Consider the following 15,661-nt stretch of genomic DNA (forward strand, 5'->3'; position numbering starts at 1 on the left):
ATTTGGAACTCTTGATTTAATAGCTTTCTTGTGAGCAGTAACCCTCTATCAAGAAAATCATGATAGGAAATGCAAGCACGGGAATATCGTATCAATTGAGAGATATATACCCCGTATGCAGGTGCTGCTGGAATGTTGCTACTTAGAAATGGAAAGTTCACAATTGGAAAGCTGAAATCATCTCTTTTGTCGTAAAGTTTTGTCTTCAACCGACCCTCATTGTCAATTTCTAGATGTAAGTCAAGATATGAAGCTGACTTAACTGTATCTGTAGTATCCTTTAAATGTTCGCCGTCTTATTTGCATCTCTGTTTAAGCAATAATACAAATGTTTCATTTTGTTCGTATGTTTCAAATTTATGAAATGATAAATTTTTATAACACCAAATGGCGGAACTCATTGTAGCAAAAGGCACACAACATAAACGTTATTCCAGAGGCAAAATAATTTACTTTGAAAACCCAAATTAGATACAACGACCTTCATAAATGATTTAATGTTTGTTCAAACTTGAGCCAACACTGGCAACTGGTCAAGCTTTATTTTCCTTTCTATATTTGCAGTGCAGATCCTAGGCTAGAAGAAAAAAGAGATGTATTGGTACTTGTTGAACCAAACGGACATATATTTTGGATGCCGCAAGCTATTTTAAGGAGTTCCTGTAGTTTTGATACAACGTACTTTCCATTCGATGAACAGTACTGTCATTTAAAATTTGGATCATGGACTTACGATGGCACCAAATTAGATTTGTTTTTCTTTCAGAATCTAACTCAGTTTTCCTTGTCGGATTATATAGCTTCAACCGAATGGACTATAATAGAAAACGTTGCTAAGAAATTTGAGAAATTTTACGACTGTTGTCCTAATACTCCATTTCCAGATTTAAAATTCTACTTACGAATGAAACGAAATGTTGCTTTTTACAGCTTTATACTGATACTTCCATGTTCACTGCTGTCTCTTTTGACATTAGTCATATTCTGGGTACCACCAGAGTCTCCTGCAAAACTTGTCCTGGGTATGTATCTAATTATACCTGCTCTTAATTGGTACTTACTTCATGATAACACACGACAAACAGGTGTATACATAACTTGACGGTATAATGAATATCTTGAAATGTTTATTAATAGAACCAAAAATTTTCTAACTGCATTTTAAAGTTTTTTTTAAACCTAATAGTGTTTATTTCATAAACAATATCAGTATTTTTTGTGCATATTTACTTGCATAAAAGTTAAAAAAAAATGTAATTTTTATGTTTTTATTTAAATTTTTATCATAATTAAAAATATCCTACCACCATGCTATAGATTGAGCCAATTTATAGACAATTGTGAGCAAAGTATAATATACGCTATTCATGTACCTTTCTTAAACTTTCTTAAACAACACATGTTTTACGGATGACCCTGTCTTAATGTAACTTGGAGTACAACTAATTGTTTGAAGATTTACTTTTAAATATAGACATGCGTATACCAATGTCGTGTGCTTTAAGTAAATGCATTTTTTTTTCATTTGTTAATAATTTTTTTACATATCATTTGTTTTACAATTAAATATTAAGCTTTCATATGATCTGTTCATATGTACATGGCGTTTTATATATTTTACCTTCAAGAAATTTAAATAAACAACCTGATATTTTTCTTCATACGTGTAAGATTTTTATGAATTGCAATGATCATGACTAATCGTGTGTTTGCAATACTTAATACTTAATTGAAGCGACCAATTTAGTCTTTTATGTGCCTAAAGCGGGATTTTAATTTGAAAACGTACCTTGCAGGATACGTATTATAAACATCATTTATTCTTTTACTATTATGTAGACAATGCTACCTTACATAGTAACACTAGTAAATTGCTTGACTTTTTAAGGTTTCAAATTTGGAAAACACGTCTTATATAATCTACTCACAATACGTACCACAATTGTTATACATAATATACAGTGCTATATATGATATCAGTTTATATAATTTTACTGTTCGATTCAAATTAGATATTTCATAAGTTAGTAGCAGTTTACTGATTTGTTAAAGTGACTTAATATTTTTGTTTTTTCAGGAATGAATATATTTGTTGCTTTTTTTGTTTTACTATTGTTATTAGCAGAATCTACACCAAAAGCAGCAGATTCGGTGCCATTAATAGGTAAGTCAGTTACACATCAATAATAGGTAAGTCAGTTACACATCATTAATAGGCAAGTCAGTTACACATCATTAATAGGTAAGTCAGTTACACATCATTAATAGGTAAGTCAGTTACACACCATTAATAGATAAGTAAGTTACACACCATTAATAGATAAGTCAGTTACACACCATTTGACTAATTAGAATATGATTCACATCTGCAGGCACACAGGCATACATTCTTTGTTGGGAACGAATCACCTATATGATAATATATAAATTACTTATGGGTGAAAGGGTGATAGAGCAGATTGTTACCCCGACAAAATACTGTGAACTGAGTAAAAGCCAAGATTGACAATGCCTAAAGGAGGGATAACAATCTGATATATCATTCTCTCAGATTTTTGTTATACTGAATATTACATTATTACTGTCTTTTAAATTTCAAATTGAAATTAATAGACTAAGTCGTCTTGCGCATACCAACCATCTATATTTGATAAAGCGCAAACCTTATCAAGCTTCTCCATGATGGGTAAAAATAATTTTGTTTATTTTCTCCCTCGTCCTGACCAATCAAAATCTTGCTTGTTAATATGAAGTTTAACAATGAGTAATATTTTACAAAAATTAAGTCATTTGCAAAGTCACATATTCAAGTAATCGTCCATCACGTAAAAAAGATACAAAAAAAACCCCATTTTTTATCTGGATTCTCCTCAAAATGTGTAAAGGGATACATTGTGTTGTTAAATGTCAACGCGAATTATGTGAACTTCGATCGATTATGCAATAGTATGAAATGTGGAACATCGTAAAACAAATCTGTAAATACCAAAAGATGTTCACCGAACAATAACGTGACACAGTTGAAAATCAAAAAAAAAAAAAACTGTATTCAGAAAAAAAAATTAGATATATAAAATAAGTTCATATGGGATATAATTTACAATATCTACGAAAACAAATAAATGCAAAAACATTTGTATAATGAAATCTAATCTACAAATTGTTAGAGAGTAAACACATATACAATATTTGTAATATAAGTTCAATATACAATATTTGTAATATAAGTTCAATATACCATATGAATCCTTAACGAACTTAAATAAATAAAGCCAGCACTTTCATTTATTCCGAATCGTTTAGAGCATTTGTAAGATTTTTTGTTTTTAATATTTATTTTTACTTTTACATTTAGCCATAAACAGAAGTATATATATGTTTTTTCTATGGTCGGGTTGTTGTCTCTTTGACATATTCCCCATTTCCATTCCCAATTTTAAATATAAAGGCAACAGTGTTTACAATATTTCATCCTTGTTGTCGCTTTCACTACTAATGAGATTTTTTAAATTGTCTATAGTAGTAATGGTCTTAGAAGAGTTATTTCCTTTGTGATTAATATCTTTAAGGAAACTAGAGTCTTTGATTTATCAGTGACAGATTTTATGTATTGAATGATATAGCTTTAATCTTTGTCAATCAAAGCAGAGCTAAATATTATTAAAAGTGCCCGTCTATATCCCTAGACGACAATTCTTTGTTTTACGCTAACATATTTGATTAAGATATTATCTCCAAAGTCTATTTCGGCAAGATATTAAACTATCATTTCCACCGGTTGCTTTTTAATTCCGCTTATGTGAAATGTGTCTGATCAAATAAAGCAATCTGATAAATGGAATAGAGTGAAAGGAACTCCATGTAATGGAGGTGGATGACACGGTCTTATATTATTACCTTACTCTGATAGATGGAATATAGTTAAAGGAACTCCATGTAATGGGGAAGTGGATGACACGATCTAATATAATTACCTTACATGTATTCTAGAAAAATAGATGATTAAAAAAGTTGTTTCTCCTACATTGTATATAGTTTCTGTTGATTGTCCTTGTCCTGTTTAGAAGATAAGAGATACTAAATATAAGTGCTTTATACATATACCAAAATCAAATTATACAGCATGACATGACAGATATATTTATAAACGACAAATATTAGAACAAAAAATAATTGTTATATTTAAAATACAGCGAAACATTAATACTGATGAATAAATATCTCTATTGGTAATCAAAAGCCCAGTATTGTTACTCATACTATTATCCTCTTTCATATCAGAGCGTCGTAAATTTTGTTTATATCATCTTAATTAATATATTTATATATATATGCAATAGGTCTTAACCATTTATTTTTAAATGAGTTTGTGCAACAAAATATTTGTATTTATTAATACTTCACGTTAAAATGTTAGATTTTGATAAGCTAATACGAGGGTGACAATTTACGCTATCACGTAATCAATGACAAAGCTCAAGTACTACGTTTTAGCGCAGAACTTTCTGGTCGAATGTCAAAATAAAAAACTAAACATCTTGCTTTATTTCTGTTGATATATCAATTATATTTAACTGTGTTATGTACGCGATAACAAAGGAACATGCTTTGAATTTAAAATTCAACTGTAAAAGACAATAACGAAAGGACATTCAGTATAATAAATTAAATGTCACATAACAGAAAGGGTGATAGATCAGGTATTGGTACCCCTCGAAAAAGCATTGTCAACCTTGACTTCGCCTCGGTTGACAATGTTGTCTTGGGGTAATAATCTGCTTTATCACCCTCTCAGCTATTTGCTATTTATATAATATATTTGCATATACATAACAGCAACAAAAGTAAGACATTTTTTGGTTCAAAATATAAAAAGATTGTCCGTAAAAATCAACAAGGTTTACTGGTATCACATATACATAGTTCAACCAGTTATGAATTTCGAAATTATCAAGAAACTAAGTATCAACCCCAGGCAAAATTGACCTTAGATAAATTAGACTATTCCTTTAATTTCCATTTTGGTCACATTACTGTTCATGTTTCCATTTATTTATACAATATTCGCTTTGTCAAAAGCTCCTACAGATCGCCATTTCACACGAACGAAGCGTATACTGTCCGATGGGGACGCTAGAGTACAATGGTCACGCTAAATTGCGATGGTATGCGCTAAAGTGCGATGCCTCCATACGCTAAAGTCCGATGGTCCGCGAAAGTATAGACGTCAAACACATAGTTGGATTATGACGTTAACCGTCGTTTATATAAAAAAAGTTAAATCACAAAAATACTGAACTCAGAGGAAACATCTAATAGGAAAGTCCATAACCACATGGCAAAATCAAATGACAAAACACATCAAAAACGAATGGACAAGAACTCTCATATTCCTGACTTGGTACAGGTATTTTCAAATGTAGAAAATGGTGGATTAAACCTGGTTTTATAGCGCTTAACCTCTCCTTTTGATGACAGTCTCGTCAAATTCCGTTATACTTACAATGACAACATTCTGTTATATTGACAATGACAATATATACAACATGCCGGAAGGCAAATGACAAATATTTGACTATTATATAAAAACTATTCAACCAAATGTCAATGACTTGATAAATTTAAACCTAATCGTATTGTGTCGGCTAAAACAAAAGTGTTTTATTTAGGTAGCTGGAAGAAGAACTTGTATTCAGCAGTCGATCGTTTTACTATAGGCACCAGCTGTTATAAATACAAGCAGTAATCGCATAGATGATTCATATAGTTTTTTCACTGACCGCACTCTTCTTAACTTAATTTGGGAAAAATTGATTGACCAATTAGGATATGTATAAATTCGATGTCAATTAAACAAAACTTGCAGCAACCCCCCCCCCCCCCTTCCCCACCGTAACTATTTGAGTTAAGTTATTAATCTTTCATTGATTTTTTTTATACATGTCGATCCTTAAGAATACTGTTTAATTATAATGTCTATCATATAGGGTATAGCTTAGGTTATAATACTAGATTTTGCAAAAGGACTAAAAATTTACATGGTATGTTCTCGAACGATTTTTAAAGCCTTCAAACCTTACCCTATTGGTTCATCGCACTTTAGCGTGACATACCATCGTACTCTAGAAAACAAACAACCATCGCACTATAGCGTGAGACACCATCGTACTTTAGCGTAGACCCTCGCACTTTAATATGACCATCGCACTTTCGAGTACTATCGCACTTTAGAGTCTTACATTATATTATATTTTTTTGAGTCCTTAGACACCTACCTTTGCTTGAGTATGGAACTGTGTCTACTATGTTATCAATCGTTTCACACAGTATTACATAATGTATATAGTATATTTTAAGGCACTTTCGCTTGAGTATGATACTTATTACTGTGTCTACTGTGTTATCTATTGTTTCACACAGTATTATATAATGTATATAGTATATTTTAAGGCACTTTCGCTTGAGTATGATACTTATTACTGTGTCTACTGTGTTATCTATTGTTTCACACAGTATTACATAATGTATATAGTATATTTTAAGGCACTTTCGCTTGAGTATGATACTTATTACTGTGTCTACTATGTTATCAATCGTTTCACACAGTATTACATAATGTATATAGTATATTTTAAGGCACTTTCGCTTGAGTATGATACTTATTACTGTGTCTACTGTGTTATCTATTGTTTCACACAGTATTACATAATGTATATAGTATATTTTAAGGCACTTTCGCTTGAGTATGATACTTATTACTGTGTCTACTGTGTTATCTATTGTTTCACACAGTATTATATAATGTATATAGTATATTTTTAGGCACTTACTTTTGCTTGAGTATGATACTTATTACTGTGTCTACTGTGTTATATCAATCGTTTCACACAGTATTACATAATGTATATAGTATATTTTTAGGCACTTACTTTTGCTTGAGTATGATACTTATTACTGTGTCTACTGTGTTATCTATTGTTTCACACAGTATTATATAATGTATATATTACATTTTTAGGCACTTACTTTTGCTTGAGTATGATACTTATTACTGTGTCTACTGTGTTATATCAATCGTTTCACACAGTATTATATAATGTATATTTTATATTTTTAGGTACCTACTTTTGCTTGAGTATGATACTAATTACTGTGTCTACTGTGTTATCAACTATTGTGGCGAATATGTTTTTTCGAGGAGTTCGGATCAATCGTGCACCATTATGGCTAAGAAAGGTAATATATTTGTTTAGTTTTTTTGAAAACAAAACTATTCCAGAAATATTTGGAAAAAAGACGACAAAAACTAGTTTAATAGGTTAACACACCCTAGGTATTTACCACTAGTTTTATAGGTTACCCTTAGTTTTTGGTAGGGTTCGTGTTGTTTATTCTTTAGTTTTCTATGTTGTGCCATGTGTACTATTGTTTGTCTGTTTGTCTTTTTCATTTTTAGCCATGGCGCTGTCATTTTGTTTTAGATTTATGAGTTTGACTGTCCCTTTGGTATCTTTCGTCCCTCTTTTAATACACCCTAGGTATTTACCACTAGTTAAACAGGTTAATACACCCTAGGTATTTACCACTTTGTAGTTACAAAGTAAGAACAATACACTTATTTTCGCTGTTAATTTTTATGCCATCTATTTAGATATCTATATTCTTGGTCTTCAAATTTAAGACAACTAGAATTATAGAACTTTGTTTAGTTCTAAGCGTCCAAGTTAAATCCTAATATACGAAACTGTTCAATGATTCTGATATTATAAACTAATAAAATTGATAGGAAGGATAATGATGAATATAATAGTAATAATAGTAATGTTAATAATGTTTACCATCAAATTAAACTATAATAATATTTATATTTGATTGATTATTGATTGATTAACGTTCTGGGCCAATATGACATACGTGTTGGTGGCTACTGGAAACTATATGATGAAAATAGGCTAGCAGCAACTGATCAAGATAAAATTCTAAATCTACAATTGAAATATTACAAAAAACTTTATGAGTCAACTAATCCTTGTGATAATGAAGTTAAAACATATATTAATGAAACAAAATTAACAAAACACTTAAAGATTCAGATAGTAATCAATGTGAAGGGGAAGTAACAGAAATTGAATGCACTGATGCAATTTTTAAAATGAAGCTTGATAAATCCCCAGTTCTTGAATTTTATATATATATATATTTTTTTTTCCTAGTTCTTAAAATATTTTATATCACTGTAATTTGTGAAGTTTTAAGCAAATATTTTTTTGAATTTTTATGCAAATATTTTTTTTTATCAATTTTTAAGCAAATATTTTTAACTTATTTTTATTTGTACGGGTTCAATGTCTCCTTTATTTTACCATGCCTATTTATTTAAATTTGATTGTTGATCAGTAAACTTAATAGTATAGTTATTTATGCCATTTATTTTAGATATGTTTGTTTTTTGATCTCATAACATGGGCTTTCATATTTTATTATTAATACTTAATATATCTGTATGAATATGTGGTAAAGCGCTTAGGGTAATTTTTGATATTATATAATGCGCTGTTATAAATTCTGTATAATAATAATAATAATAATAGGCAATTTTGGACGAGTTTAAAAACTATTTTGGTCAAAGTATTTAATTATAATTATGAAAAAAAAAGAAATTACAAACTCACAAAAGAAAGGTGAAATTTCACTAATTTTTAAAAAGAATGATCATCTTTCATTAGATAATTATCGTTCCATAACTTTATTGAATATTGACACTAAACTATTAGCTTATGTGTCAGCTCAGAGACTTAAAAAAGTACTACCACCTATTATTAGTCTAGATCAAACAGGATATGTTAAAAATAGATATATTGGTTTCAACATCAGACAAATTCAAGATATAATAGATTATTCTGAGAAATTTAATATAGAGGTCAATCCTTTTCTTAGATTTTAGTAAAGCTTTTGACTCACTAGAACGGACTTTCATGACAGAAACACTGAAACGGTTTGGATTTAAAAGTAGCTTTATCAGATGAGTGGAAACTATGTATTACGACATTAAGGGATGTATCTTAAGTAATGGGTGGGTCTCAGGTCCGTTTACAATATATCGAGGAATACGACAAGGGTGTCCGATTTCAGTAGAATTAATGGCAATAAGACTTAAAAGTAATAAAGATTTTAACGGTATAAAAACAACATTAGATCGAAAATCTTGTAATTTAAAATTTGTCAACTAGCTGACGATACAACACTTTTTCTTTAGTCAATGAAAGAAATAAGTTTAGCTCTCTGTATAATTGAAACATTTGGAAGTTTTTCAGGGCTTAAGCTTAATAGAGATAAAACGGAAGGGTATGGTTAGGAAGACTAAACAGTTCAAAAGATAAATATAAAAATATAAATTGGACCGACAAACCAATCAAAAGCCTAGAAATATATTTTGGGTATGACAAAAAAGAGTGTCAAACATTTAAAATTGAAAAAGTGTTGGACAAATTAACGAAACTTGTAGAAAGATGGGCAAAAAGAAAGTTAACACTACTTGTAAAAATATTAGTAGTAAAAGCTCTTCTGTTACCAAGTATAAAATACATTGCTACTAACATTATAATTACTAAAGAAAATCTACAATATATAAATAAAATATTATATAAATTCATTTGGAAAAGATAAAATAAAAAGGTCAATAATAACTAAAAACTTCGAAGAATTGCTAGATAAAAACATGTGGAACAGTACACCAACTTTCTATCAAGTGATGATAAAAACATGGATAAATGTAAATAATTGTAAAAACATCATGATCAAATCGATAATTATTTAGAAATCAGAAAACAAGTTATATGGGGAAATAAATTCATAAAACTTCAAGGAAAATGTTTGTTCTTTGATAACTGGATTGATATTAACATACTATATATAAATGACACAATAGATAAAAGAGGAAATATATCAGAAGAAATGATTACTTCAAAATTAAGAAATAAAAGGAATTGGATTTCTGAATACTCAAAACTAAAAAAATCTATACCAAAGCAATGGGCAGACAAATTAAAATCAGAAGAATCATTCAAAACAAAAGTCCATATCAACCGAACAAAAACTAAACTTAGAGATTGTAATGATGTTCAAACTATTAATGCTAAAAACATATACAAATTAGTATAAAGTGTGTCAAAAACAGAAATACCAGTAGGATTTTTGAAATGGGAAAGAGTCTTAAGCAAACGGAGACTAATAAACGAATTTAAAGACTCTATTAAATTTAATTTTGAATATCTTAAAAATAATAAAATAAAAATGTTTAGGTGGAAATTAATGCACTATATTTTGACAAATGAGGTGCTGCTTTTTCAGTGGAAAATTTCACAAAACAATTTGTGTTTATATTGCAATGAAATAGACAATTACAATCATTTTAATCATTACATGTTCATATCATAAAACATTCTGGAAATCAATGAAAGTTTTACTTAAAAAAGTCTTCATAGGCTTACCAGCACACTTGGTACAATTAAAAACCTGATAATAAATTGTTCAAATAAGGCCTTCGAAAATAGTGGAATAAATAACTTTTGGAGTGTCAAGAACTCGTTGGAAGTACTTGATAAATTGCATGATTATATTGGTGATTTTGAATCTGTTCAAAGTTTTGATTTTTCTACCCTGTATACCACATTGCCTCACATTCTCATTAAGAAAAAATTCACACACCTAATTAAATGGGCATTCAAAAAATCAGAATGTGAATATATATGTTCAAACTCTTTTAGGTCATTTTTTAGTAGCAATAAACAAAAAAACTATGTTAATTGGACATGCTTTGATACTATATATGCCCTTGAATTTTTACTAGATAACATTTTTGTTCGCTTTGGGGATTCCGTATATCGTCAGATTATCGGAATTCCAATGCGGACTAACTGTGCACCACTTATTGCGGACCTGTTTTTGTATTGTTATGAGTTACAATTTATGACAAAAATAAGCAAAGACCCATCGAAACAACATCTGATAAACAAATTTAATAATACTTTTAGATATTTGGATGATATTTTGGCTCTCAATAATGACGACTTCAGTATGTATATTAATGAAATTTATCCTGTTGAACTTACTTTAAATAAAGCTAATACTAACAATGACCACTGCCCTTTTCTCGATCTTGATATCTATATCACTAATGGAAAGCTGAATACTAAAATTTATGATAAAAGGGATGATTTTTCATTTCCTATCGTTAATTATCCGTTTTTAGATGGTGACGTTCCCTTGTCACCATCTTACGGTGTTTATATATCTCAACTTGTACGATTCGCTCGTGTATGTAACAATGTTTTAGATTTTAATGAGAGAAATTTATGTATGACTGAAAAATTATTACACCAGGGTTTTCGATATCACAAACTAGTCAAAACATTTACTAAATTTTATCATCGGTATAAAGACATCATTCGTAAATATAGCTCAACATGCAGACTTCTAATACGTTCAGGTATTTCACATCCAATTTTTTATGGAAATATTCTTTATAAAGCACAAAGGTGTCAGTATTCACCTCAGAAACTTACAAAACCTTTGAATAGACTTATTAAGAAGGGATATAACTACGATACTGTTGTCAAGTCATTAAAGATTGCATATTTTGGCGTTAATATTGAGTCACTGATAAGGTCTTTGCATCGGAACTAAACACATTTATTCTAAAAACAGTTGTTGGCATGACACGGGTTATGTTCTTCTCATATATGTTATGATGGTATGATACTAAACCCCTAACGGGAAGGATTGTGCCTGATGTTCATATGATGAAATCATAATCTTTCAGTCAGTTTAATTGAAGTCTGGAGCTGGCATGTCAGTTAACTGCTAGTAGTCTGTTGTTATTCATGTATTATTGTCATTTTGTTTATTTTCTTTGGTTACATCTTCTGAAATCAGACTCGGACTTCTCTTGAACTGAATTTTAATGTGCGTATTGTTATGCGTTTACTTTTCTACATTGGTTAGAGGTATAGGGGGAGGGTTGAGATCTCACAAACATGTTTAACCCCGCCGCATTTTTGCGCCTGTCCCAAGTCAGGAGCCTCTGGCCTTTGTTAGTCTTGTATTATTTTAATTTTAGTTTCTTGTGTACAATTTGGAAATTAGTATGGCGTTCATTATCACTGGACTAGTATATATTTGTTTAGGGGCCAGCTGAAGGACGCCTCCGGGTGCGGGAATTTCTCGCTACATTGAAGACCTGTTGGTGACCCTCTGCTGTTGTTTTTTATTTGGTCGGGTTGTTGTCTCTTTGACACATTCCCCATTTCCATTCTCAATTTTATGCAATAAGTCTTCATTCATTGGTTATAGGATACAAAATTCATGACGATGCATACTATGCGCTAAATCATCTGCTTAGCTTAATGTTCTTTTCAGTCTATAAAACACATTATGTTTCTAATAAAAAATACAAAGCAGACAGACACATTAAGAATTTTTGAATATGAGGTAGAAAATACTGTATAATTATATAGTATGACCAATATAGAGATCAGCAGTTTATTAACAAAGGTATTGAATATTACGAAGAATAATAATGAAGTCATTTTATAGTTAACTTATGCTACATGTATAGTAAAAAAAAACCAGATGCTATCTAGATTATGTGCGATTGTATGTGATATTTTTCCTTTATTATAAATGTACTATGCAAGTAATTATTTGTAAGTGCTATGAGTATGTGTGAAAGTTATGGAAAGAAATTTGTTTGTAAAATCTATCATGTGACACTGAACAAGTATGACTGTATGTGCAGAAGTTTGTTTGTACAATAATTATCACTATGAATGTTAATGTGGGTAATTCAGATATATTAGTATATGTAGGTGTGTGTATGTGTGTGTGTCTTTGTCAATATATAGATACTTCGACACTTGTACGCTACATTTGTGTACATTGTTAAAACCTTGGCAGGTAAAGGTCACGACACGGTACTTATCTGGGTCAAATCAATAACAAATTTAATAAAGATTGAAAAACATATTTACACTTTAACTTACCTTTTCGCAATAGTATTCCAAGCTTTCAAAACCACATCGAAATTATTAATCCAAATTCTCGAAACACTTCAAAAAATATTGTCCAAACACGAGGAACAGAAAAGTCGTGCTTGACCGCAATTAGTTTCTGATTAGATAATAAAAGAACCCCAAAAGTCATTCCGGATGAAGGATCAATTTCCTTTAAAAAAAATTATTGTGTAGATATTTTTTATGAATATATCTGAAAATTCTTTTTGTGAAGTAGCAAAGACTATTTGTAACAACTATAATAATAGTTTAATGTGTTAATTAAACCATGTAATTTATTAGTAAATTTTTTTTTAAATATCCTCATCCTCATATTAACTTTATATAACTCAGATGTTTTTCCATTTTAGTTGATGATCGATGTCGTAGCAAGGCTTTTCTGTATTCGCGACAAATTGGTCGAGAATGAGGAACGTAATGATGAAACCGTTCGGAACCTATGGAGTATGAAAATGTCTTCTGACAAAAATAATTGTAATGCTGCTGAAGAAAAAGGTGCCAGAGTACGATTATTAGCAGAGAAAAAGGAAGAATTTTATCGCTCTGATATATATGAAAATGGACAACCGAATGGAGACATTGATTTTTCAATTCCAATGCGTTCAGGATTGGCAGAGGACATACGGGTTATACGAGAAATCTTAGAGAAATACCAAGATCAGAAGAAAAGAAATGAAATAAGAGAAAAGCACATCCGAGAATGGAAAGTTATCTGCTGTATAACTGATCGGTTGTTTTTCCTTTTATATTTACTCATTAATATTGTAGGTGTTGTAATTATTTTTTTCCTAGAATGAACCCTTGTATACAATCTATGACGAACCATTGTATACAATCTATGATGAATCATTGTATACAGTCTATGACGAACCATTGTATACAATCTATGATGAACCATTGTATACAATCTATGACGAACCATTGTATACAATCTATGCAGGATGATACAACGATGACAACAACGAGATTACACAGACAATGCCAGTCGATGTTATTAACACTTTTAAGTTCATGTCTATCTTTGATTTAAATTTATGTTATCAATTAAAAAACTATTTATATTTCGTAGTTTTAATATAGGACTGAAATCAGATGTTTATGTTTCAAAGCTTTGAAATACGTTATTATTATTAGCCCGAATCTAAGTTATTATTAGACCGAATCTAAATTATTATTAGACCGAATCTAAGTTATTATTAGACCGAATCTAAGTTATTATTAGACCGAATCTAAGTCTTTGATTAAGAAATAATTCTTTCATGCCATGCTCTATGCTCATTTTAACATGGGTAGGCATTATATTTGTTAATATCTTAATACCGAGCGTTAGCGAGGTATTAAATGTTTACAAATATAATGCCTACCCATGTTAAAATGAGCATAGAGCATGGCATGATAGAATTATTTCGATTCTAATAGGAATATTTTGAACTTTTGTACTTCGAAGCGGACCTATAGACAGTATAGTAGACGCTCGAAATGTCACCATTTGATTTGATGAACAAAAACGTTATAGAAAAATCAACAGTTTATCAATAAAAAAGGAACAGAAACATTTAAACTTACGTTTAGAATGTTTTTATTTGATTTCCTAGCGAGCAACACCAACAAAAATGCCCATTTTGATCTCCGACGTTGTTCAAAATTCATCTGACGTTGCAATTTCAATTGTGACGTCAATCACGTGCAGACCATGTTCTATTCGAATTAGAACATGGCTTTGTACCCAAAACTAAAGAAGAACGTCATATAAGAATACACTATTTGAAATAATCAAAAAGAGAATGTTTCTTTTTGCTTCATTTTCACCTAAAACATAGGATGTCAAACACTTGCATTCGTCGATTTTCTGTTTTGTTAACCATTGCTGTGTTTATGGTTTTTATTTTTATCCATGTATCTGTCAATCACAATATAGGTCCGATTGTTTATCTTAATTATTGGTCTCTTAAGTCAATTCATTACTTGATGAATTTTTAGTTTTTCATATTTCTGTACATTAGTATTTTATTGTGTGTATGATTATAATGAAGAAAAAAATGATTAATTATACAAAATATGAAAGAATCTAAGACAAAATATCTCAAGTAAGAAAAAGGAATGTATGGTGCCATGTTATACACTTAACACGTTTCATTCCAAAATAAAAAAAAGTGAAGTCTTGAATTATAATTAATTATTCACATATAAATTTATTTGAATTTATCTGTACTGTATTTTTTATTATATGGATTGTAGGATCGTTTTAAACTTTTAAAATAAATATGAAATAACTTTATATACTTTGGTTCAATTACTTTTCATTACATATCAATACAGATGCAATCAAAAACTTATTAAAAGTATTAGTATGGGTGTCATTCGGTTCATTGAGAGAAATTATCGTGAAAGAATACCTAACGGTAGTCAAGTATTGTGATTGGATGGGGAAAAATATGGTACCGGATCGTAAAAATAATCAGATATAAATTCTACCCAAAAAAATGCTGAATTTTCAAAACGCGGTACAAATTCGAAAAAACCCCCACCCAAATAAGTCTATCAAAATGATTCAACATTCTCAACAAGACTGTGCAATAAGATAAAGAAAA

The 15,661-nt window shown here is 29.9% G+C and overlaps 1 protein-coding gene across 1 annotated transcript in view; it reads left to right on the forward strand.

The window, feature by feature from the left end:
* Nucleotides 1–14,131, forward strand: part of LOC143046422 (neuronal acetylcholine receptor subunit alpha-10-like) — a 75,779-nt gene extending 61,648 nt beyond the window's left edge. The window contains exons 4-7 of the mRNA XM_076219586.1: nt 565–1,022; nt 2,078–2,164; nt 7,118–7,236; nt 13,421–14,131. Coding sequence (XP_076075701.1) covers nt 565–1,022; nt 2,078–2,164; nt 7,118–7,236; nt 13,421–13,867 — 1,111 coding nt within the window. The 3' untranslated portion in view covers nt 13,868–14,131. The remainder of the gene's footprint in view (nt 1–564; nt 1,023–2,077; nt 2,165–7,117; nt 7,237–13,420) is intronic.
* The last annotated feature ends 1,530 nt before the right edge of the window (nt 14,132–15,661 follow it).

Source organism: Mytilus galloprovincialis, chromosome 9, assembly GCF_965363235.1.
Source record: "Mytilus galloprovincialis chromosome 9, xbMytGall1.hap1.1, whole genome shotgun sequence".
NCBI lineage: Eukaryota > Metazoa > Mollusca > Bivalvia > Mytilida > Mytilidae > Mytilus > Mytilus galloprovincialis.